The sequence below is a fragment of the Perissodus microlepis genome, chromosome 17 (genome assembly GCF_051167445.1).
Source record: "Perissodus microlepis isolate ML-2025 ecotype Zambia chromosome 17, ASM5116744v1, whole genome shotgun sequence".
NCBI classification, from domain to species: domain Eukaryota; kingdom Metazoa; phylum Chordata; class Actinopteri; order Cichliformes; family Cichlidae; genus Perissodus; species Perissodus microlepis.
In genome coordinates this window covers 16667131-16693069 of record NC_140477.1, presented here as the reverse complement: position 1 = coordinate 16693069, position 25939 = coordinate 16667131, and the positions used below count along the sequence as shown (strand labels likewise).

Here is a 25939-nt window from a genome sequence, read left to right as displayed (position 1 = left end):
GATGGAGTGGCTGGGGGCTGGGGTGGCCTGTGATTAAAATGTAGAGAAATCAAATGAGCCGAAATAGAAAACTGGGCAAAACAAAAAAAGAGGCTGCAGTCACATAGCAGAAAAAAACACCGTGTTCAGTTTTTATTATTCAATAAATGAAATTAGAAAAAGATTTTAATCTCGGAATTGTTAGTTTTTATAAAAAATATGCGTCTCATTATGGATTTAACATTTTTTGGCAACGCTAACTCTGGATATGAACAGTGCTTGGAGGGTTTGTGAAATAAGCCTAAATACAAAGCTGTGGTTAGACTAATGAACACATGAGAATAGGGAAAATGCAGTAAGAGGGTTAATTTGTTGAGAGTCCCCAGCAGGAAGAGACAAATGCTATCAGATGACACCTCTGAGATGAAGCCATCCACAACATGGGGTTAGTCATTAATATGTTGCTGTGTGGTTTGGATTAACCACTGTGAAAAAGTGCTGATCCTAAGCTCAGCCTGAGAGTGTCATTTAAAGGGTATGTGAGAGGAGGAATAATTTGCAGACACAAATGATTATACGGAAGTAAAACTTGACACAGAGAGTAACACTCACCAAAACTAAACAGGAAGAGAGACACAACTGAACAGGAACAAGAAAGACAAAAAAGACCTGCACAAAGACGAGGCTGAAGGAACAGAATGGGAACGCTAAAGGGAACCAATAAACCTAGAGTCACCTTTAACTAAACTAAGATCTAGAGAAAATAAGGAAACATTACCAAGCACCAGAAAATAACAAAACTCGCGAGCACAAGGAAATGCAAAATAACCCTATAACAGAAACTATGAAATGATAGAGAACATGAACTTCAGCACTTCTCAAAATCCAAAAGGAAACAATGAACTAACAGAGAACACAAAATGAAAGGTGATTCTTCTCTGAAGCCCATGTCCCTTGAAAGGCTAATTAAATGCTGCTATCCTGGTATATAAATGAGCTGTTAGTTAAATGTGCATTTGTCACATAAAGAAAACTTAATGTAAATTATAAATGTCAAAATAATGATCATACTAAAGTTGACTATTAGGCTTTTCCTCATGATCATATACTGTTTCAGTGTTCAGTCCAAATATTGGAAAACCAATCCTAGCAAGAGAGGAGCGGAGGCGCTGCACCAAACCCTCAGCAAGATAAAGAAGCTTCTTTTTTTAACTGTGAGTCATGTAAAGCTGCTCTAGCCAACAATAAAAATATGGATATCTCATTTAAGGATAACCCCTCACTCTGATATCATAATTAATGTTTTCTGTTGCCAGGTAAAAAAATCAAGCCTGGCCAAGACAGGCAAATGTCATCAGATTACTGTTGCAAGTCTGAGGCAAAGACTACTTTTCAAATTTACAGATAAAAGTTATGGATTTATATTTACTCAGCATTTTATTGTATAGCTCCATTTGCCCGTAAATCACTTTTTTTTAACATCTCTGACGTGTGTTTTCCTGAAAGGTTAAAAAATTTCTGGAAATCACTTCCCAAACTCATCGATGAAAACGTTTAGTCTTCATGTTATTCATTCCAAACAAAGAAGCAAACTCGTGACAAAAGAAAAAAAAGAAAGCCAGTGCTCTATTAGCTCAAACAGAATTTCATTACTCGGGGTCCTCGCTCTGCCTTTGATGTCACCGTTTGACCCATCATCACATAATCCCAACAGAGGGTTTGTCTAAAGTGATTGCTGCTCCTCTTTTCCTTGTTCAGTTCAGATGATGAGATTAGGGAGATTCCTGGCAGATGGGATTTCCGCTGTGCGTGTGTCGACGCTCCACCTCACGGCACTTCCTGTCAGAACTGCTGAGCGTAGGGTGGCGTGGGCTGGCAAGTGGACAGGAAGTGTTGTGCTGTCGGTCTGAGCCAGCAGGGGGAAATATGGTCAAATATGGTCTGTCTTATCAATAATGAGTAGGTGGAAGCGGTTAGATCAAATTACCAATTTAGAACTAATCACCAAAGTGGTGGCTGGTATTTGCTTTATCCCCTCTCCCACTCTGCTTTGTCCTCTCTCTGGTGGTTCCTGTCGCCATCTGTCTGTCTTTCTCAGGGGAGCTCTTCCTTTTCTCCCCAGCACCACACTGGATGTTTTATTAACTCTGTTTTACCTGATTACACCCCGTCTGCGAGTCAGTGTGCATTAATAGGCATTTAATCAGCGTTTAATTAAGGGAGCAGGAATCGAACAGTGAGCTGGGCGCTCGTGAGGTCAGCACCAAGGACACAAATTACCCAGAACAATCCAGGTAGCTTACGGAGGTAAACAAGCTGCCATTAGGGTGGTGGTACATGCGCAAACCTTAGAATAAAAATCAGACTAAAGGTTTCTGGCACAAATTCTAGTAATATATTGGAAGTGTTGAAGGGTATTTTTCATGACAATCGTTTTTTTTTTACAAATGCAGAAATACTTTATGGTGTCAAGCTTTCAGTTTGGTATCAGTCTTTTCCTTTTCACACAGATTGCTAAAGCATGACTGGTCAATAACTTGAAGGCTACAAGTGGATGTCCAGATGAACAGAATCGACCTTTTGGCAGAAAGCTTCCAGTACAAAAAGTCTTGTCATATACAGATTCTGTATATTCATATTGAGTAATAGGAAAGGGAAAGTAGGCTTTAGGGATCAGGGCATGATAAAAAATAATCTGGTCCTCAGCAGGCCTTATAATTAATTAAATACACCCTCAAATGAGTATAAATCTAAGTATACCCTAACTGCTTCCACTGGAATAATCTGATCTGAATAACTGATCATCAGCAAGTGTGAGCACCTCACATTTTGGCAGTTTTCCGGTGTGCGTTAACACAATATCAAGGAGACATCAGCAATGCTCTTAGGGAACTGTTGCTGCCCATTATGAATAATTGGGAAAGGTTATAAAGTCATTTAAAAACAATCTGAAGTCCATCATTCTTCAATTAAAAAGATTATTCACAAGTGGAAAACATGACAGTTTCCAATCTTTCCAGGAAATTCACCCCAGGCTTAGAGCCTGAGTAACGCTCATAGAAACTGCAAAAAGCCCAAGAGCTACAACTCAGACTACACAAGCCTCAGTTAACATGTTAAAGGTTAAAGTTTATGACAGCACAATTAGAAAAAGACTGGACAAATATGGTTTGTTTGGTCTCCAGGAGATAGGGTCTTCTCTCGAAAAAGAACACGGCAACATGACGCAGGTTTGCAAATCTTCAGCTTTCAGCAACAACACAAGACATACTGCACAGCTCCATATCAACACACAACTAAGTATACCCTAACTGTTTCCATGGGAATTAAGAAGCCAAACACCTCATACCAGCCGTCAGCATGGTGGTGGAGGTATAATGGTTTGGGCTTGTTTTGCAAAAACAGAACCTGGGCACCTTGCAGTCAGTGAGTCACCATGAACTCTTCTGTAGTCAGATGTGAGTCCGTCCCTCAGCAGCTAAAGTTTGGTTAAAATCAGAATCAGAACACTTTATTAAACTCAGAGGAAAATATGTTTGTAAAACAGGGTCATGTAACAAGTTTGTGATCCGAAGCACTGCAGCAAATCTACAACAGAATAAAGGTGTTGCAATGGCCCAGTCCAAGTCCAGATCTAAACCTGATTAAAACTGCTTTAGCGGGACCCTGATAGAGCTCTGTATAAACAAATGCCCTCAAACCTCAATGAACTGAAATAAAGTTGTAAAAACAGTAATATTGGGCAGTCTCGGTTCATTCGACCTGTCTTTGCATAAACTGCAAACCCAGACAATCTTACTGTATTGTATTTTAACTTAAACACTACTGCTGTTTGTAGCATTATGAGCATTACAAGCAATTTGTTTCATATTACTGCACTGTTTTCATGTTTGAATCATATTCCTCTTGTTAGTCACAATGCTTTTCCTGTTCTCACTCTTCATAAATAATGCTGTTTGACCAGTTCAGTAGTAACATGACAAGTATTTTCTTGCTGTCCGTCCTAATCCTGGCTACAGAAACATTTTTTTTTCTTAAAGCCAGAACATTTTAAGACTTGGTGATGTAAACAATTACACATACTACTCTTATCTGTCAGAGACATCTGCCGATGACCATAAGAGCAGCCCAGTCATATGACCCTCTCTCCTTTCAGTGTATATGCTCCATCACAGGAATGGTGAGATGGATTTGTCTATAAACCAAGAAACACTGAGACAAAAGAGCTGCACAGTCCCTAAACTTAAAAAGCACACTCGAGGAACTTGACAAAGCAACACAACGGATGAGGCGATCCAGTCTAGAAGACAATCAAGTTAACGGCTGAGCTATCAATGCAAACAAAAGGCGAGAGTGACCACCTCAGCATGGCTTTGGCCAGGTTAGAGTCAGAAATAGAAAAGACGAGCAGCACACTGAAAGAGAAAGAGCCCGGGGTCAGCTATAATGAGCTGTGAATGTGAGCATCTGACCAATCCTGTTTAATGGACTTCATCCCTGGAAAGGTTTCTGTCCTGCCCTGCACCGGTGTTTTCGTGTGTTCACTTAGGGTCTGGGTCAGGAGGCTGAGAGGACTCTGTGACCCTGAAATGAGCTCTCGAAGTCAGCGGAGCCCCCTGCTGATAGGACAGACCTCCTTTTATACTTTAATCTGCCAGCACGAGGGATCAATATGGTGACTATTGGTGTCAGGATTGTGTGCAGGAGTAAGTGGTCGAGCCATTTTAGACGTATCACGGGGGGTTGGCGCACCATGACAAAAGCACAGCTCGCTGCCACCACTGGCCACAATGACCGGTGGGACACTGGCACACCAGCAGCTAACCTACTTAACATTCATTAGTGTCAGAGAGGTGGACAGATGTGCCGGGTGTTACGGATCTTCCCTCTCATGTTCTCGCCATGGGGCTCATTCAGCAGCATTTGACGTGTCTTTCATTTGGGATTTGTGTTGTGGGTGGTGGCGGCAGTAGGCCACTACTGCTGGGTGGGCATGCATGGACTCACCCCATTGGAGCCATCAGGCGGCCAGGTGCTCGCGCAGACAGGATGCCTGGGCAGAACCAGTGGCCTCAGTGGACGCTTGAAATCCCGATTTCTGGAAGGTCTAATTTCCCAGCGAGCCTCCGAAACGTCTCTTCTCTCCACAGCAGACATGTCCAGGGAACTCTAGGCTTTCAGTTTACTCATTTTCTCTTTAAAAGGAGCCTGAAAACGTCTCCACTCGCCCAGAAGGTGTTTTATGCGTTTACACTTTGCAGTCAGAGCCTCTCTCTGTGGGAGGCTGAAAAAAATGCAGCCTATTCAAATAGCTTATGGCTGTTAATAATTACCATCCAGCTAAACTAGTGCAGCTCTCTCAGACATGCTTCCTTGGTGAACACAATAACAGAGACACTGGGCACAAAGAGGCTATCTCCCTTCTCAGCTCACTACAAATTTTCAGGCAAATAATGTGACACAAAAACAGGCCTACAATAAACCAAAGCTTTCAATTAGGAAGTGAACAGCACTGTAGCTGCACACACTGACAGAGGCCAGAGCAGAGACCAGGACCAGCTGGACAGAGAGGCAGCTTTTCAGTCCGACTCCAGACACAACACGGATCAGGTTCTGGGCTGCTACAAAGCAGCATAAATCTCCTGGCCTTAATTGCATTACAGGGCATATAGTGGAAAGCACTGTGGAAACAATGGACCCTATCAATTCCACAAATAAGAGTTCACCAGTGTGTGTGTGTGTGTGTGTGTGTGTGTGTGTGTTTGTAAGTCCGGAACAGCCTTCTATCTGTATTTGCAATCAAAGCTCATTATGTAGAGTGCGTCTTGTACTTCGGGCTTTTCATCTTCAGGTTTGTTGTGCAGGAAAATCCTAGTAAACAATTTCTTGGTGTAATATTAACAAGGGGATGTGGCCAAGGGAGAAGTAGTGAGTGTTTTCCATGGTGACCGGACCAAACATTTACAATAGTGACACCATCAGCCACCTCTGCACAACCAGTTTCTGCTGAAATAAAATAAATAAGTACGTAAAAAGAACAGCTTTTACACCTGTTTTAGTTCCTCATTTTGTGACATTTGTTCTTTCATTCAGGGAGTAAAATGAGTGCTTTATTTAAATGCTTTCAGAATAAGGATTTTGCTGTAACATAGTCTGAGCACAACTTGTAACATGAGCTAAAGCTTCTTGAGACCATCTGAGATCAAGACCTCTCCTTTACATTTCCCTTCATAAAGCAGCGCCTCCCTGAGATCCCTCTCTATTCAGCCCTGTGGGGAACCTGCAGTGCACTTTGGGTAATCCACATCCCACAATACCAGCTGCTAAGACACTGTAATAAAATTACTCGTGTCAGAGGAAGCTGTAAGTATTTTTGTGGAATGTGTGGCTTTTCTACTAAAAGAAACTGCACATAAAACTGATCTGCTGTTTCATCTCTTTTCTCTCCTACAGACTTTATACAAGATGTTTTTATGTATAATTCAATGGTGAATATGATAATCAGTTATGTAAAACTACTTGACCGCTACTGAAAATGTAAATATTCTTCCATTCATCATTTTGGCCCACTTGAAAATTCTTTGCAGAATTGTTTGAATTCAGCCACATTAGAGGGTTTTCAAACATGAACGGCCTGTTTGAGGTCATGCCAAAAGATCTTGATCTGACTTAAGTCCATACCTTGACTAGGCCACTCCAAAACCTTTGGGTTTTTTGAGACATTCACCAGTGGACTTGCTGGTGTTTTTCAGATCGTTGTTCTGGTAGATAACCAAAGCTTCATGGCATGAACTCATGGTCGGATGTTCACCTTAAGAATTTTCTTGTTGAGAGCAGAATTCATGGTTTCATCAATTACAGCAAGTCGTCCTAAAGCAGCAGAGCAAAAAGTTCAGCTTTTGTCTCATCAGTCCATAGACTATGTTTTTGGCAAAACTGGGACAAACCTTTATGTTCCTTTTGCTTAGCAGTGGTTTTCGTCATGGATCGCATTTTGCAGAGTGTCTTTCTTATTGTTGAATCATGAACTCTGACCTTAGCTGAGGCAAGTGAGTCCTGAAGTTCTTTAGATGTTGTTCTGGGTTCTTTTGTGACCTCCTAGATGAGTTGTTGATGAGCTCTTGGAGTAATTTTGGTAGGCACTCCTACGAAAGTTCGCCACTGTTCCAATTTTTCTCCATTTGTGGATAAAGGCTCTCAGCGTGGTTCACTGGAGGCCCAAAGCCTTAGAAATGTCTTTGTAAGCCTTTCAAGACTGATAGATGTCAATGACTTTGTTTTCCAGCTTTTGCTTGATCTGCCAATGATTTTCAGGATTCAGTAAGTGGTTTGTCTCTCTGGTGGCAACCATACAGTAGAAGGAAGCCTACTGACTTAATAAATAAAGCATCTGACTGCCCAAAATGTATTAGTTTTCTGGTATCTGACAATTAGGTGAAATATCTCACATTTTATCCAAATACTACTCTACTACATGGAGCTACTGTAGCTAATTTTAAATGCCTGCCATGTGGTGTTTGTTAAGTATATCATACTGTAGGATTTTAGAGCTTTTGATTTGCTGAAACCAGCTGGTCCCGGTCCAAAATATATGCTCTGACAATGAAGCAAAACACTAAGCTGAAAAGAATAGTCATGTTTTCCACTAATAACATAAAAGTAATTTTTCTTTCTAGTATACTAAATAAAACTTAAAAGAAACGTGGGACTCTTAGGCTTTTAGAAGTACACACTTGACTTAACTTGGATTTTGCAGGACTGCAAAGGCATACACACACTCACACAAATAAACACATACATCAGCACACAAAGGCTGACAAAGACTCTCACAAAACACATAAAAATACCATTACAAGGGGCTTTCATGCTGTTCTAAGGAAAGCAGCCCTGCCCACTGCGTGCTGCCCTTTGTGGGCTGTGGGACCCAGAATCAAAGAGCGGTGACCTGCACAGGCAGGCCTGCAGGGAGTCCTGCACTGACTCCAAACCCTGGTTGCCACACCATGCTGAGATCCTCCTCTCCTCTCCCTCCCTCCCCCCTGGTTGGCTCCGTTATTTCCTCATCTCATCAATCTGTCAGCTAAGCCCTTTGACACCACAAAACAATATGGTCCCAGTATTTTTTAGTGTGTGCCCTCTCTTTCAATATGGTCCCAGTATTTCAAGATTAGTCAGCTCACCCACGAGGTCTGCTCCCCAGTGCCTTGGGATCCAGGGTGAGTCGGCATGATGGCCTGAAAAGCAGTTTGAATTTTCCAATTTTTCCTGCAAAACCAACACATTTGCAAGTTCCAAACAGATGATGGGCTCTGTCCTAACATGGAATGCATACATTTTATAGCCTTGTTTAAGCTGGCTCATGTTTGCGTTCTGAACACTGGTGTGTTTGAGGCTTTGTGCAGATATGGCACCCCTGCAAACTGATTTATGCAAATATAATTCGATTCACATAAGAAAAACTGCAATTGCAGAAAGATAAACTAAAACATAACGAGACATGTAGTGATCAAGCAGCTGGCAACAGTGGGGAGGAAGAAACCTCCAGCAGCACCAGGGAGGGTGGGCATCTGCCTCAACCAGGCGAGGTTAAACCAAAAACAGTAATAAGAGTAACCAGAAATCAGGACGGGGGAGACGACAGACAGGAAGAAGCACAGAACCACAGAAAAAAGGTTCACATTTTTTGCATGTAAAACATTTTAGTTGCACTTTCTTAAAAAACTTAAACAACAGCTTAAGTTTTAAACATTCATCGTATGGGTGGGTTTAGGGATTTGACTGCTGACTGAAAGTTCAACTGAGTTGGTCCCAGAAATGCTAATTAGTTAAACAAATTATTAATATTTTATTAATGTACAACAGCAGTTAAATGTTCCCTCTCATAGCACCAGCATTTCCAGCTCGAGTATGTTTCCCCAGATTTCAGTAAGATTCTAGTTTTAAGCTCCCTTTTCTGACTTTGTGTTTTTGCTTTTGGGATATCTGCCTTCAGCCAAATAAACAGCCTGTTTTCCATTACCTCTACCTGCCTTTGCATCCTAGATTTGGGTCCCCAGGCTCAACTCATAACAATCAGAGCTTATAACTACAACAAAAGTACAGCACAACAAATTATATTTGAAAATTATGAAAAAAAAAATAAGAAAAAGACAAGAGACAAGACAAAGTAAATTACATTAAGAGACAGTTAAGTAGATAAGACTAAGAAGTAATAAGCGAGACTTCTTTTCTGGCTACTCCCTTTAGGGGTCGCCACAGCAAATCATCTTCTTCCATCTCACTCTATTCCTGGCATCATCCTCTGTCACACCAACCCTCTGTATCTCCTTCATCACTACATCCATTAACCTCCCCTGTGGTCTTCCGCTTTTCCTCCTGCCTGGCAGCTCGATTTTCATCCACCATCCCTGCTCTGCACACATCCAAACCATCTCATCTTTCCTTTTCTAACTTTATCTTCAAATCAATAAGCCAAAACAATCAAAAAGAATAAAACTAAACATTAGTTTGCTCAGGAGGTAGCCTCTGATGCATCCATCAGGGTATGAATGTGTGTGAATGCTAGTTAGTAAGCACTTAAAAGCATTGAAGTATACAAGAATCAGTTAATTTACCAAATGAAAAATATGGTAAGTAATGGGCTCCAGTTCCAGGGAGCTCCAGTGGATTTTGAAAGCCTAAAATACATTCAGTGAAGAGAGGTTTCACATTTACATTTAAAACTTCTTGATCAGGGGAAGCTCAAACAAACTTCCCTGATCTTTGCTTTCTACAAACTTTATTTCTAAAAGTCTAAAGCATGAATCTGACGAGGAAAATATACAGTGGAAGACTTATTGGTCACCTGTGCATGTGGCTAACAGTTTTATGAAATAAGAGAGCCCAGTTTTGAGATCGCGCCTGCTGGACTATACTCACTCGAGAACAGACCATTCAGTTTATTTTCAAGTAAGGATGAAAGGACGACTCCAAACTATGCATGCCGCCTATTCACCGGTGATGCTTTTTAAAGGAAAAAGAAAAAAAAAGACAGCAGAAAGAGTTGGAAAAGGGTGGAGGGGTGGAGCGCTGCATACATTTTACATACACAAGGCAGCAGACAAAGTGATTGTTGCTTCCCTGAAACTTTTTTTTCGCCCCTTCAGAAAACACTTTCCCTGCTGAATAGGCACCTATTAGTGACTCCATTATGAGCACAGGGCTCTTGAATGGCTCCTCACTGTGCGTCTTTATCATAGTCAGGCTGTGAATACAGCTGGCCCCCTCCTCCTGCGGCCCAACCAAGCTCCTTACAGCCTGTATTGATAGGCGCTGCCGTGCTGGTGATGATGGGTGAGGCAGCCATTCTCGCCCCTGTTGTGAGCTCCAGGTGTGGTGGTTAAGCGTATTGTGCTGCAGACGTTTTTTCTTTACCACTTGCTCCAATAAAAAAGAGAGAGGAAAAAATGGATGCAATGTTTTACATGTATTAGCTGATCTCCATAATGCCATTCCACCGCCGGCCCCTCCCCTCCTACCGCTGCACCCCAAAACAAGTCAGGCCTCTGGCGAATCGCTGCACACCGCCTCAGAGCCCTGTATTGTTGCTGGATTATTGAGGAGTTAGCTGAAAGAAAGAGGCAGCAAGAGTGGGGTGTTTGTACTTTATCTCCAGGGGAGACAGGGGCTAAAGAAGGAGCTTCTTTAGAGGAGTGAGTTACTGCGGCAAAAAGCCCAAAAACACCTGCAGGAGACAAGCACAGGAAGGTCGAGGCAAGAAAAAATGTTTGCCTTCTTGCCTCCTCTCTGAGATACTGTAAACCAGCCCCCTCTGAATGGAGGAGCTTTCATTTATTGAGCCCTGTCACAACATTTTCACCTTGCTCGGTCTCCGCAAACGCCGGCGAATATGTGTGTCACCCAACTTTGAAGTTATGTGTACGCATGTACTCGAAGGAGGGAGACGCCGAGAGTTAGCAGGACTTTATGATGAATATGGAAGCATTGTTCAGCCATGCTTACCTCCGCAGGGAACCATCTGCTCCCTGTCAATGCATCACCTGCTCGTCTGAGCCGTCTCCAGGGCAACGAGGGGTGGGGGGGGGGGGATTAGGAGAGGTTATGGCTTTGATAGGAGGGGCCGTCGATGGGGAAGAGGAGGAGGAGGTCACTGGTGAGGTGGGGGCCGATTGGAAAGAGGTAACTCGGCGAATGTCGTCCTCTGCTGGAGGTGAGTGTTAGAGCAGGGGGTTTACAGTACTGCACATGGACTGCAGAGACAAACCACGAGCTGAAACACTTGTTGAACGTATTATTTAAAAGGCAAAAAAAGTCCTGGAGCATTTGAGAAGCCGACAGAAAAGCTCAGGTCCATTAAAATGAGGAAAAAAAGCAAGTTTATGTTTCTCAGTTTGCAGGCTTTTGCTCAGAGCAGCTCTGCATGCTTTTTTACAGCTCAAAATAATCCTTATTTATCAGTTTATCTTATGCTGAGCTGTGCTACAGCCCTCTTAGCGCACCCTCTCTGACCTCTTTTAGTTCCTTTCTTTTTATGTCAACTTTCTTCTCATTGGCTTCCCATCACAAACAGAAGGTTTGAAGAGCAGGTGGGTGGGGCTTCTGTCATTATAGTTATAGCTGTGTAACCTCAGACAAACTGACATGAATTTGTGCAACAGAGGCGAATCTGTATTTATGCAAGTTAAATGTATCGAATTTGGGAAAAAGTTTTTATACACATATCGTCAGGATTCGTCTGAAAATGAAAAACAAGCTAAGTGTGAGAGCAGCTGGGGCTGTAGGGTTCAACTTCTCTTATATATAAAGATAAGGAGATGTAATTGTAAATGTAGGACTTCGGTTCTCTAAAATAATGTGCAAATTTTAGTATTGATCTGATAGTTAAATACAGGGCCAGTATTGCAGACACCAATACAATACTGATACTAGTATCAATGTGTATCGATAACCGCATCGGTATCAATACTATCGATATCACTCATCGCTTTGAAGCTTATGGCTGGTTGCTTGTAGGCATTCCAACATCAAGTTACCTAGGTAACCAACTAATATATTCACTCAACACGTCACGTTCTCACTTCCAAAGGGTAACATATTACACTATGTGACGAATCGTCATTATGTTACGCTTTCGGCCACCCAACACATTCCTATGTTACGCGTTCGGAAACAGGAGAACCATTTGGACTGAATCTACACATGTACATTTATTTTACTTTCTCATCACGAGCTTTGAAAAATACTATCTAACACGATTAATGTTATGGTTAGGGTTAAAGTTAAGGTTAGGGCTCGAATACATGGCTAGAACGTGTGTTGCCGCTGGGAGCGTCATTCTATTGGATTCCATCCACAATCCCACACGTATCACAGTTATCTTTTGCATTCCCATGGGATGCCTCAGGATGTGACAAATCGTCGGTATGTTACGCGTCAGGAATGAGAATGCTCTGCAACACTAGCTTTGCCAATAAACGGTTTCCTGCACTCTCACTGGCAGTCACTTTAGTTGCAATCCTGGAACGTAAGACAATTTCATCTGCTCTCTGGTTGACACGTCGCTTCCACTGAGGATGCAGTGCAAGTTCTGAAAACATGTTACAGTAACTTGACTCAAGCTCTCGGTACTTCCCCTCCTCGTGCCATTGGCTGTTACTGCCAAGTATTCATATATTTCCAAAAAGACTGCATTCACGTGTTTGATGTGAACGCACAGACTGAAAAGGGTTAAAAAGACTGAAACCGAGCATTTAGATCTAGATGAAGTCTGAGCATTTGGTTCACAGGGATTACTTGTACATATTCTGATGTCATTATTTGAAACTCAGTTAATCCGAGTACCTGTTCTACCAGTGCAACAATATAAATATATGATGGGAATTATGGAAAAGCTAAGTAGATACCATTTAATTCTTACTTTTATCGTACATTACGCTACATCACTTATTTTTTCTTTGAAAACTGAATAAATTTAGAGAGAAGTTAGTGAGATTTAGGTCAGTATGTTTGTCTTCAGAGCTCCTCAAGTCCCATAAAGTGAAGTTATCTCTAAAAGTCATACATGGGCTATATAATGCATTAATTTCTGCAGCAGATAATAGTTATTAAAAGTTATTAATAATTTTTGTTAATTAAAAAGTTCATTTTATGATGTTTCAAGGTGAAACTGTAACTCGAATAGCTGAGCTCTTCATTGTAACGTTGACTGTGATATTCAGAGACAGTAAATAATATTTGGGTTTGCAAGTGCTTATCATTTTTATTCTTTCTTGGGGCACATGTAAAGTTGGTGGGCTGTCATGTTTTGGTTTATTTAGAGGACCGACGTGTTGATTGTTGGGGGGGGGGAAGCATAACTTTAAAAAGTACTGATTTGGTTAACAGAAAAACATTTCCTTTTATTTCATAAGTTTACATATATTTTCTTAATATGAATAGCAAATTGTCAAATTAAAGTATCCTACATCTTGCACGATTCACATCCCACTTTCTGTTCATAAAAATCCCAGTATCAATCCACAGGAAATGTTCCATTTAACTGATGGTTAAAGGTGCACTAGGCAGTATGGATTTAGAGTCTTGATAAAGAATATTTTGGAGTCTGAACAGCAGCCTCTTTTCCATTAAGGTTACACAATCATTATCATCACAATGATCTATTAATATCAAGTGACACCAGGTCCCAAATAATCGCAAAGGTTACTGTATAAGTATTACTATTATTGGCGAAAATAAATAATTTCTGAATAATGTGGCAAATATTAGACATTTTTGCTTATAATCAACAAGTGTTTATGTTGTGATGTCTCTGAAAGAAGGCGCTCTGATACCTACATTTGTTGCTCGATTAAGTGTGGACACTTATACTTTATTTAATATGTGTAATGTAAACAACATCTTTTCACTTCCATCTCTTTAAAAAAAATCATACCATACATCATACAGAGTGAGGAAATTACTTGTCATACGTGAGCCTGATTAGCAGCTGCAGAGTGACTTTCCCTTTGTGTGTGTTGATGCAGGTATTATGACAGGCTGCATGAATGCAGATCAATCACAGGTTTCTCATTTAAACCACTGTCACCCGCCAAGTACAGCACGCTGCTGGCTCTGCCTGTGACGGCTGGGTAAACACAGACCTGAGGGCACCTCAAAAGGCAAACACGTAAGAGCTGATGCCTGGCTGATGAACACGTCAGCCAGCAGTACTTGGAAACGTTTGGGACGTCACATTTGGGACTGTAATATGAACCTTAGGTCAGATAGTTAAGCACTTTAGAGTGTTTTTATTACAGGAAACCTACGCCAAGGAAATCTAAAATCCCCTGACAGATATCTATTTACTCACTCCATTGTTCAGGATTCATTTAAACACTATGGATTTAGGGACATCTGATTACTCCAGGGGATTAAATTACATTATGAAAACATGCCTGTTGAGACTGAGAGAACATATGTACAGACCTGTTTGAACATGAAAAAATCCACTCTTACTGTAGCTCCTCACTGTTTCATTTAACTGTCTAGCAGTCTATTTAAATATTACTCCTTTTCTAACTTAAATTTGAGGTTATGTCTGAGTACCTAGCATCATTTAGACTTACATCATTAATCAGGATTTTTAATGGCTATAAAGAGGGACTATGTATGTAAGTGTGATTGGTCTGTGAGTCTGATGAACCTTACTTAAAGTCTCTGTAGTTTGTCATTTTCAAGAATTTAAAAGAATTGTGAAAAACCTCTTATTTACTTCTCAGCTATATTGTTCAGCCTGCCTTTGCACAGGTGGATGACATAATATTATCATATTTTTACTAAAAGTCATCATAAAGCTTGTGTTTGCTTTGTTGATTTGTGATGGTCACATTAAACGTTTTGATGCAAACTAAGCAGAAAGCGCTGTAAGTGCTGTGATGAGATTGAGAGCTGTTATTCGTCTTCCCCCCTCGTATAGGTTATGATCTGCATGTTGACCTATGGCTTCTGGTGGTATCTTCTTTGGCTTAACAAACTGAGAACCAATAAAAAGAGGAGTACAGAGGTCCACATTTGAGTGGTTTTATTGTTTGGGTCAGTGACCCAGTGTTTTGTGTTATTTTGTATTGTTGATTTCTTACGTTAATATTAGTCCTTAAGTTAAGGGTAGAGTTGAATTATTTTGTATTACTTATGAGATAATGTTAAGTTCTAGTATTATTATTAGTCTTGGTTTAGTTTTAGTCTGGTTTATGTTTTTCTATGCTTCCTTGTCTATGTAGGTTGCCCTTGTATCTCTGTCCTCTGTGTCCCTCTCCTTCTCTCGCTCCCGCTGTCTCTTGTGTCAAGCTTGTCCCACTTCATGCCTCTCCATGCTTCCTGTTTTATTTTGAAAGTCTTGTTTATATGTTTCTAAGTTCATTGTGCTTGGTTCTACTTTTCCCTGTGGTGTCATGATTATTTGAGCCAGCTGTTTCCCCAAGTGCTTCCACTTCCCCTGATCACCTCCTGTGTGTACTTAGTCTGTGTGTTTTCATTCAGTCTTTGTCAGGTTGTCTGTGTTCTTTTCTACCTCGTCAAGTTTCCAAGTTTTCATGATTTTGGGCATGTTCATGTTTCTAGTTTATGTTTCTCTGTCTCATAGTTGCTCTCATGCTCCTGCTCAAAATCAGTCCTAGTTTTTCCAGTTTTGTTTTTAGTTTCGTTTTTGCCACTGTTCATGTTTCTTTGTTTTTGCATTCATGCAATCAGGATAAAGGATCACCTTTTGTTTAAACCTCAGTTCATCTCTCCCGTGTCCGCACTTGGGTCCATTTCATAAATACACTGGTATTTGTCCCACCATGACACTTTGACAGTTTAGACAAGTTTTAATTTGGTCCAGAGGCAACTATTTACAGACCATGTACTTGGAATGACAAGGCACGCAGATGTTTTTGATGTTTTTTCTCAATCTTGTGATTGTTTGCAATGCTAAGGATTTTCCTTTGGCTTTGGCTGAATCCTCTTTGGAAGACAGCAGAAATTCATGTATGGAGAAAAAACCTTCATTAGTTTTGCTGCGTGCTAATCATAAATTAAAGAGCTTGAAGAATAAAAACTGCCTTATGATGTGCTAAGAAAACTTCGAGGCTCTTCATACCTGTGTGGATTGATGCACAGAGAAGCTAAAGTCTGAAATCCAGAATTTAGCTCCAACTGATCATGTTTTGATCCACTTAGGATAACATCAGGACTCTTTGTGCAACCAACTCTCTTAATAACCTAACTACATCCTTCCAACATCCAACATCATTCCAACTGCTATCGTGGCACAAATGTATAACAATAAACCACTAAGAATCAGTTTTAAGTTGATAAACCTGGGTTTGTGCCTGGGACTCCCAGGTGACGTGAGGAGAGGACAGGAGCTATTATCCACGCTTGAATGCTCACCTGGAGCCGCCCTCCCTGGACGCTGGTTCACTCAGAGAGAGTCTGAGTGACAGGTGAAAGTGACCACAACTGACAGAAGGAAACCACCTTTTGTGTTTGGTCACAGAGCCAGGGGAAGGCGGTGACCCGGGTCCCCCTCCCAACTTGCTTATCAGCCTAAGGCTAAGGAGGAAGGGTCTGGATGGATCACTCTTCACAACATCAATACGTCGAAGCCATATCTCCTCTGTTAGGCACCTCAGGTCTGCTCCTTAAAACAAACTTAATCTAATCTCAATCTTTACTATATTTGTTAAACAAGATGGCTCAAAAAGCCATTACAACACAGCAGCCACCTGTAGGTAATATTATCCCTCTCTGTTTTCTGCTGCATGTTCTGCAGAGGTGACAAAACAGTTGTCAAGCCCATTATAAGCTTTGTCAGCACCGATATTGGTAGACTCAAGAATATAGTGATAAGGTTTTCAATATATCTTTTAGCCTCAATTTCTCTTGGTATACACAGATGAATTGCAAAGCAGAAGATGTCACTAAAGAGAAGCAGATGAGTCAGGTTGGCATTTTGCAGCTAACACGCATACATAAATTATGCAACAATACTTTCTAGTCAATATCAAAAAGATGTTCCTATTTTTTGGTCATGAGAAGACAGCACACTCAACCTGAAAATGCTGCAATGCTAATGCCAAGCAAGGGCCTGTTTTAACAAACCGAGATCTACTTTGACTTACCCCAACATCAGCAATCAGGCTAAGCAGTCACAAATGAGCATTAACGTGAAAGAAACAGTGGTGACTGTTGATGTTTCTGATTGGTCAGACGGCCAAACTGTAATATAAAAATACATACAACACTGGCTAAAAGCAGCAGAGTGTAATTGGTGAAGATCATCACACATACAGCAAGTATCAGCCTCTATAGGTTTTTAAGAAGATAAAATTCTTTTGAGTTTCATATCCACTACATTCATTTCATCATCCCCCAGCAAATGTAATGTTGTATTCATTGTTTGCGTTTGTTTCACGTGTCATGTTCATTGTGCATCGACCGCACAAAAATGTGTATGCTCAATGGAATTTTGCTTTAATCGCCTGTAAAGTCAGGCAGTACAAACACGTGCTCTGGATTATATTTTCATGGTTGTTCTAAACTTGGTTGCTTAGTTCTCGACTGATGTTCATCAGGGAAAGACAAACCTATACACACTCCTATGCACTAAGGTCAACAGGCTTTTCCCATGAGTTTTCAGAGAACTGATTGGTCAGTATGTGTTTATCTTTTATATCTGAAACATAACCTGCTGCAAAATGGGTTAGGTTTTCCAGTATAAGTTAATATGGAGATTGACCCAAGAACTTGATAATAATGACTTCCTAGAGATAAACCTTAAAATTACCTTACTAAACCCCTAACACTGGTTTGGCCTTAGGAATAATGTTAGGGTTATGTTACAGAAGGCAGCAGTGTGAAGCCAAGGTACGCCAATGAAACTGGATGCTGTAGACTGACAGATGTTAATGTTGTTTCTTAAAGAAAGAAGAAGAAATATTAATCACTTTATTGCAATAAAGAAAGTAATTGAAAATGTCTTTGTTATTTTATGTTTTGTTTTCTTGTTCAAATAATCTGGTCACTAAATGGTGATCAGACACCCACATAGGAACAGGCCACACAAGTAATTCTGAGCCTATTTTTTCTTCTTTTTTAAATATAATAGTTTAGTTTTTTTTTTATATAAAATCACGTTTCTGTCACTTAGATTTCTTCTTGTGCAAATTTTGCATAATTCTTTTTGTTGCACTGTGAACTTTCTTCTCTGGACCAGCATGACCTTTGATGCATTACAACCCTGTAGTGTGGTTAGCCCAGTGTCTTGATCAGTTAGCTCCCACACATGTGCATGTGCATTATACACACCAAAAATATGCCGTCTCTGACATCTCCTTTCTCGCAGGTCAAAGTCCTCCACTTAACCTATTGTGTCACCACTGCTTACTTACTACATGGTCTTTTTTGCTCTTTGTACTACTTCTCCTGCTCACCTCATGACTTAAACAGACCTGAGATTGGCCCCATCATGGTCTAGACTTTCTAAAACACTGTGAGGCGGTACTGGAGTGAGGCCTCTTCAAGTATAATATGCTGAAGAGTTACAATGGATTTGTTTGCCCAAGATGGCGAGAAACAGGTTGCCTACCCCAGTTTTAAATGGTCACCAAACTTACAAGTCAGTCTGTCAACCATGCAAGAAGTGTCCCAAATACACAGTGATATCAGCCATTTGTTTCTACCGACTGTAACACACAAGTCCCCTTCCAAAGGTGACAAAATCTGCATTAGGAACTAAGCTGGGTTGGAGGGAATACAAAGACTGAGTCTCACCTGAGTCTATTTTTAAATTTAGTTCATTTTAGGTACCACGCCCACTTGTTTATAGATAGTTTGTCTTAGAGTCTTTTCCAACATTAAACACATTAGAAAGCTCAGTTTCAAAGTTTTCAGTTCTGCCTCATCTAAAGGGAACGCCAGCTCCTGGAACTTGTTCACACTGGCACCAAGGGTCTGAAACATACACTATTAACTGTTATAACCACTTATAGTTAAGGAGCTGTTAGAAATAAGCTAAAAGTACCACCACTCAATTGACCATTTGTTTCACTTAAAACTACCAAATTTCATGGCAATCCAGCTAATAGTATTTGGGATTTTTCAGCTGTCCACTGAATCACACTGCTAACTTGCCTCTCAGTATATTCATCAGACTTTCTCATTGGATAAAAAGTTGATCCTGGGAGAGTTCCTGTCAGGGCCACGTGTAACAGGGGACATGACCAGGGAAAGGGATGACTTTCTTGGGTGTAAAATTCAATTATCCAGCGGGTGAGCGTGGCTGAGCGTGTCTGTTGTGAGCGGCGGGCGGACGGCTGCCCGTTCCCAGCGTGCGACAAGGGGGTTAAGAGCCACAGAAAGGCTCCCATTATTCCGAGTGAGAACTGCCCATGTGGCTGGCTGCACGGCCCCTGCTCTCATTCACGCTCCTTTACAACAGCGCTGCCGAAAGCCTCCAAGTTTCATTCTCTTTTCCCTGCTCCCACTCCTTTTTTCGCCTCCCCTCCCTCTCTAGCTCTCCTCCTCTCAGAAAAGAGTCTCCACAATGCTGCTGGAAGGCTGAAGTGGATTCTTCAGCACCCCTGTGGACTGTGCACATGTGGACAACATTCACAGGATGTCTGTCAACTAGTCCATTAATCAGCAACGTCTTATGAAAGCACAATTAGGAGCCTCACAACTCTATAACCGATTATCATCTCTAAGCACCCCTGCTACTCCTCCTGCTCAGCAATGCTCTGTGCTGAAGTCGGCCTTCCTTGTTTAACTGCACTTTTCCACTGCAACACTTATGAAAAAACCTGGAGTTGTATAATCAGGAGAAAAACTCAAACTCAAATTATTATTTTTTTAGAGTGTAGACAGCTGCTGCATGTTCAGAAGCTCATTCCTAACATGTTAAACCTATCAGACATTAACTCTGACTTGCATCTGTCTAATCATCAGTGTGAGAATGGATCTTCAGTGTGTGAATAAGGCTGAGGCCCTATGGAGAAGGCCATTGTAGACACACACTGGACCACTTCTTGTGATAAATGAGCAATTGTGTCCATCACCATTAATGACAGTAAATGACGCAGTAGGGAGCTCTCCATCTACTGTACAGTGTGAGGACAACACTGAGAAACCTTTTGGATTTTATGTGACATCACGTCCCAGATGGGTTCATCTGCAAATTGCTAACCAGAGGAGACAAGCACATACAGAGGTCCATTGTGGGTCCTAATTGGCAGAGAAACTGTATGTTGATGCGCATTTAAATGAGGCTAGTAGGGTGTGCAAAAAAAAAGCATATTCAAAGTCTTGTTTGGCCTTAACTGCTAAAATTGCTTGGTACATGAAGTTTAAATGTCTGCTGAAAGTTCATATTTAGTTCAATTCAATTTTATATATATAGCGCCAAATCACAAGAACAGTTGCCTCAAGGCTCTTTATATTGTAAGGTAAAGACTCTACAATAATACATTTACAACATTAGCTTCTCTTAAACATTCTCTAGTGGTTTTAGCGTCTTCTGGAAATGTACTATTTACTAGGGCTGAGCCATATCATACCGTTCACGGTAATAGAATATGGGTAAAACGCGCATGCGCAGTGCCTTTGTTTTCATACGCACATGGCGGAAAAAGCATGGCGGCGACGGAGAATGAGGAGGGCGAAAGCGGACTGTTAGATGAAACGGATGAACCAGAATTGGTTTGTAAAAATGCTGCAACTTCAGTGGTGTGGAACTGGTTTAGCTTTCGTCCGTCAGATACACAACAAAGCACTATTTTTGGTAGAGCATGCTGGCGGGCAGTCGTTATTACCGTGTTTTTTGTTAAATACGGCACACTTAAAATCAATCCTTTGATTTTTCTGAAAGTTGACAGTGCCCCTTATAATCCCGTGTGCCTTATATATGAATTCTGGTTGTGTTTACTGACCTCAAAACGATTTTATGTGGTACATGCCGCTCGAAAATCTGTCAAATGTTTTAGTACGACTTTGCTAAGCTATGAACCCGCACCGCTTGATGGATTGTCGGAGCATTACGGCTATCGCAGGCAGGAGCCTCGCAGAGTGATACGTACTGTGCTTCAACATAATATTATCTATTGTGTGTGTTTATAACCTCTTTTAAGTTTTGTGGATATTATACATGGTTATGCTGAGGATATGTCGGCCAATTTCCACTGGAAATGCCTTTTGGTTAAACTGTAAGCAAGGATTTGCATTTGCACTTTAAAATTTTTATATAGCCTTAATGCACATAAAAAACAGCTGCTTGTTCAAGTGAAAATACATTGATGGGGGTTTTTTGCACTAATAAAGTTATGGAGTTGTAAAGTATTTTGTCTAGTGTCAATTATATCGTCAGTTATATTGTTATCGCAAATTTTTAAATGTATATCGTGATAAATATTTTTGGTCATATCGCCCTGCTCTACTATTTACTTTTCTTAGATGTCACAGCAGAACTTCAGAAGAAAGGGTTAGGTTTAGGGAATATCATACAACGTTCAGAGCACCAGCAATGACCCACCGGACCTTGTAAAGAACATCCAGGTCTATTTGAATCTACTGTTGAGGAGAAATCACTCAAAGGCTAAGATCTGACAGACTTGGGAAAAACCCTCATCCAAGGACCCTTCCAAGGGAAAAAATGGCTTGGACTGGGAATACCTTTTTAGTCCCTACATATAAACCATATTGGTTGGATCAGGCTGGTTTCCTGCTCGCTTTCTCTGTAGGGAGTTACCGCATCAAAAAAAGAGAATATAACTATTATACAACAGAAAAAATCAGGTCTGCAGATGTGGAAGATGACTGCAATGTTTTTTGGGGGAGGGGTCACACTTACAACACCAAATCCAAGTTGAGGAGGATCAATTTGAATACCATAATGATTCAATATTTTTTTTAACTCCAAATTGAAATTTATTCAAAGAGGCTTTCAGAGGCAACATCAATGCTGAAAACAGAATGGAAAAAAAATTATCTGACCTTTGAGTTTTCCATATCGGTGGAGGTTGATTGCTCTTTTGTTACATTATACTGAAATTGTGGTGAAATCTCAGGCCAGCTAATGGCTCAGGATGAATATTTATCAGTTTAAACTACTTTTGGCTGTGAGGTAAGACAGCCATTGAGTGGAAAAAGCTGCAGCTAACCCTCCAACAAAGGTCGACTAGATTGTAAAGGTCAATTAAATAAACTCAATGGAGAATCTGACCTTTACCTCAAGACTGCAATATGATTAAGATATAATACTGGGCACTTTATATAGCACATGGAACTGACAATCTCTTTTGTCCTTGAATTTAAGTGTTGCTCACGTCTCTTTTTGCTTTTATGTGTCAAAAAAAAAGAAAATTTCAGTTTGATTTTATGTGAACTGATGTTAGCATTTAGTTCAAAGCTCTTCTGCTGCAGTTTGGGCCTCTGATGGATAAGGAATATTTTACATAACAAATGGAGAAAGTACTGAATAGGACTAACAGGCAAGTAAAAATTAACAGTCAGTCACATGACTCCAAAAACGCTGCAGAAATACACACAATGACAATGTACATGAGATATAGAAAATCAGGGTATTTTTCTGCACTGAGAAACTTTTCAGTGCCATCAGATGATCGAATTAATAGATTTATGTGAAATAAGGTGTCACAGATTCATTGCCTTTACTCTGCACGGACCAACTATGCCCATAGTTTCCCTCCAAAGACGCAATTTAAGCCATAAAATCTCCTGAAATTTGCAATAAGTGACAATAAAATGACAGTAAAACACAATACATGCCAATAGGCTGGCTGCAAAACATGAGAGAGCAGCTTTTTAAATTATAACTTAAACAACTGTAATATGCAGAATACGAGCTAACATATGGAAAGTTAGTCTGTCAATTTCTATCTACAGTAGAGGGAAGATCCACAAAAGTGCTTTAATTTTTGAGATACCCATACTGGCCGTATGGTTTGGAGGTAAAACAAAGTTTAAGACTGCACCAACCTAGGTTGACACTTCTGGCTCATGGGAATGGGTCAAATTATGACTTTACCCTCTGCCAATCAGGCTCAGTCAGCTGATCTATTATAGCCTACAGAATGAAGAGACCTAGCTTTGTAAAAGTTGTTTTGCCAATATTATTTGAAGGTAACTGAGAACGTAAACATTATTTGACTAAAATATATTTTGCTCAAGAAACATTTAATTTAAATATCAGAGGGTAGTTAATTAGCACCCCTTTCACACCTCCTTTTACTTGGTTCATGTTCTAAAACTTTGTATGTAAAGCACTGAAACAGTCACAGATTACAGTGTTGTCCCAAAACCTTTAAAGACTCAGTCTTTAAAGGTCTACTGTCACAGTTTTCGGATAGATCAGAAATTCCATTTTGAAATTACATGGAATTAGTACTAAAACAAACACAAGGCACTTTAGATGAAGATTGTGTAGCTTAGAGACTGAACTTAAATGACAACATTTAAGAGCTTCAGTTTGAAATATTACACATAAAAACTATTACTCCTTGTGTTACTGGTGTCCTGCACACATTACCAAACCTATACTGCCCTCATGTGGTACCTGTGGATCACCTCAGCATCAGGTGTGATGGTGTGACCAGTTATTCATTACAGTTTGTAGATTAGAGCGTGTAATCTATAGTGGATTACATGTAGTATCTCAGTACTAATATGTACAATTGAAAGGCTATCTGCACCAGGGCATTGGAAACACGGGCCTGCATGTTTTGAATAGCTTCATTTATAAAAAATAATACGTATAAAATTATTTTATCTTAAGGCATTGATTAATCTAGTCTTAAAAAAGTGAATCATGATATTTACCTCTGTTCTTTAACCTGAAAGAGCATCCTTCCCTGTAAGACCTAGCTGAAGTCATTACTGTAGACAAAGCTTCTTAAGATCCGATGATGTTGTTCTTCAAGCTACCAACAGCAGCCAGCTGTCTTCTCCTGAGTGTTCTCCTCATGACGGAACAGAAGTAAAAGAGGCTTACTTTTAATTCAGATCTAACTTAAACTAATTACTGTAAAATAGTGCAAATGTTTACAATTTAACATTATAAAATGCAAAAGTATCAGTTATAAAGGATCACTTTATAACTGATACTTTGCTTGTTCCATATTTTTAAGCATCAATTGAGAGATCTCCATCTTTGGAATACTTAGAATGTATAAGCATTTGCAGTTTTGTGAAAAAGAATTTACCCCTTTCCTGATGTATTAGTTTTTCATATTTGTTATTCAAACCTACCTGGTCCTGTGTGAAAAAAACAATTTCCTTCCTTGTTGAGTCAAGAATTAACTGTGATTAACCACATTGTTTTTACACTAGCCACAACCAGGTCTGATTACTGCCAGACACAGAGACTGTATGACTAATCCAGAGAGTTCCTGGATAAATCATTTTAACAATTACCTTAATTTCTTCACAATGTCCATTAATCTAAAAGCGCAGCCCCTGCATGGCAGTAGATCAGACCATATGAGGGAGTTCTCCCCTTGCAAATGTTTGAGTTGTTTGGCCACAAAGAGGAATATGGCAAGCTACATTGTAGCCACAGCCACCCTGGGGTGCACTGACAGAGGCGAGGCTGCCGGACACTGGCGCCACCGGGCCCTCTGATCACCACCAGTAGGTAACAGGTGAAGTGTCTCGCCCAAGGACACAACGACCGAGACTGTCCAAGCCGGGGCTCGAACCGGCAACCTTCCAATTACAAGGCGAACGCCCAACTCTTGAGCCCCAATCGTCCCAATAAAAAGCCAGAGAGAGCCAAAAAGGCTATGTTCAAAAGAAGGATGTTGGAGGAAGATGTTGCTAAATGTGCTAAGTTAACTAACCTAACTAACAGCAGTCAGACCCCAGGTGCAGGCCGTCAAGAGAGCATGTGGATGAAACTTTCTATTGTCACCATAGACTACAAAGGTAGCACAACATTTGATATAAAACCAATTATACCCGAAGTTATTAGTCCAGCTTGTTTTGTACAGACCAATACTTCCACAATGAATCACAATTATCCTACTATTTTAAGAGGCCCGTCAAAATACTCCAAGAGCTCATGAAAAAGTCATCCAGGAGGACACAGAAACAAAGAATACACTAAAGCTGAACTTTTTGGAAAGTTTGAGTCCTGTTAGATCTGGTATATATCTAACACAGCATTTCATAAACGAATATCACACCAACAGCCAACCATGGTGGTGGTAGTGTTATGATCTGGGGCTGCTTTGTTGGACCTGGAACTGGATTATCTGCCATAATTGATGGAAACAAGAATTCTGATTTCTGTCGATAAATCGTAAAGGACGATGTCCACCCATCAGTTCATGCCCTGAAACTCAATTTCAGTTATCTAGGGGGTGATCCAAAAGACACCAGCAAGTCCACCTCTGAATGCGTAAAACAAAAACAAAATTAAGGTTTTGGAGTGGCCTAGTCAAAGTCTGAGTTTCTATCACATTGGAATGAAAATTGGGATCTTAAACAGGCCATTCATGCTTGAAAACCATCCAGTGTGGCTGAGTTACCACAATTCTGAAAAGAAGAGTGGATCAAAATTCCTCCACAACAATATGAAAGATTTATAGCCAGTTATCATAAACGATTGATTGCAATTCAAGTTGCCAAGGGTGGGACAACCAGTTTTTATCCTAGTTATTAGTTCACACAGTGCCATATGGCAGGAGCACTAATCCCTTATCAGTCGTGAGGTTAGTTTCCACTGCAGGTCACATCCTCAGTGTTTGCACTGTGCAGTTACACAAATTACACCTTACACAGTCGTGTTTGTACAGATATTTCTTCTAAAAGATTATATTCAGAATTATATCTTAAGTGTGGAGGTTTGGGAACGGCCCCATTAAGACATTCACACCATGCCTTGAAAAATATATCAGCACCATTTTTCCCTTTAACATAACTACGATTA

The 25939-nt window shown here is 40.4% G+C and overlaps 1 protein-coding gene across 1 annotated transcript in view; it reads right to left on the bottom strand.

Moving 5' to 3' along the window:
• Window positions 1–5136, bottom strand: part of LOC146369432 (uncharacterized) — a 63984-nt gene extending 58848 nt beyond the window's left edge. Inside the window, exon 1 of the mRNA XM_084910752.1 lies at window positions 4987–5136. Within this exon, the coding sequence (XP_084766878.1) occupies window positions 4987–5136 (150 nt within the window). The remainder of the gene's footprint in view (window positions 1–4986) is intronic.
• Window positions 5137–25939: the final 20803 nt, after the last annotated feature.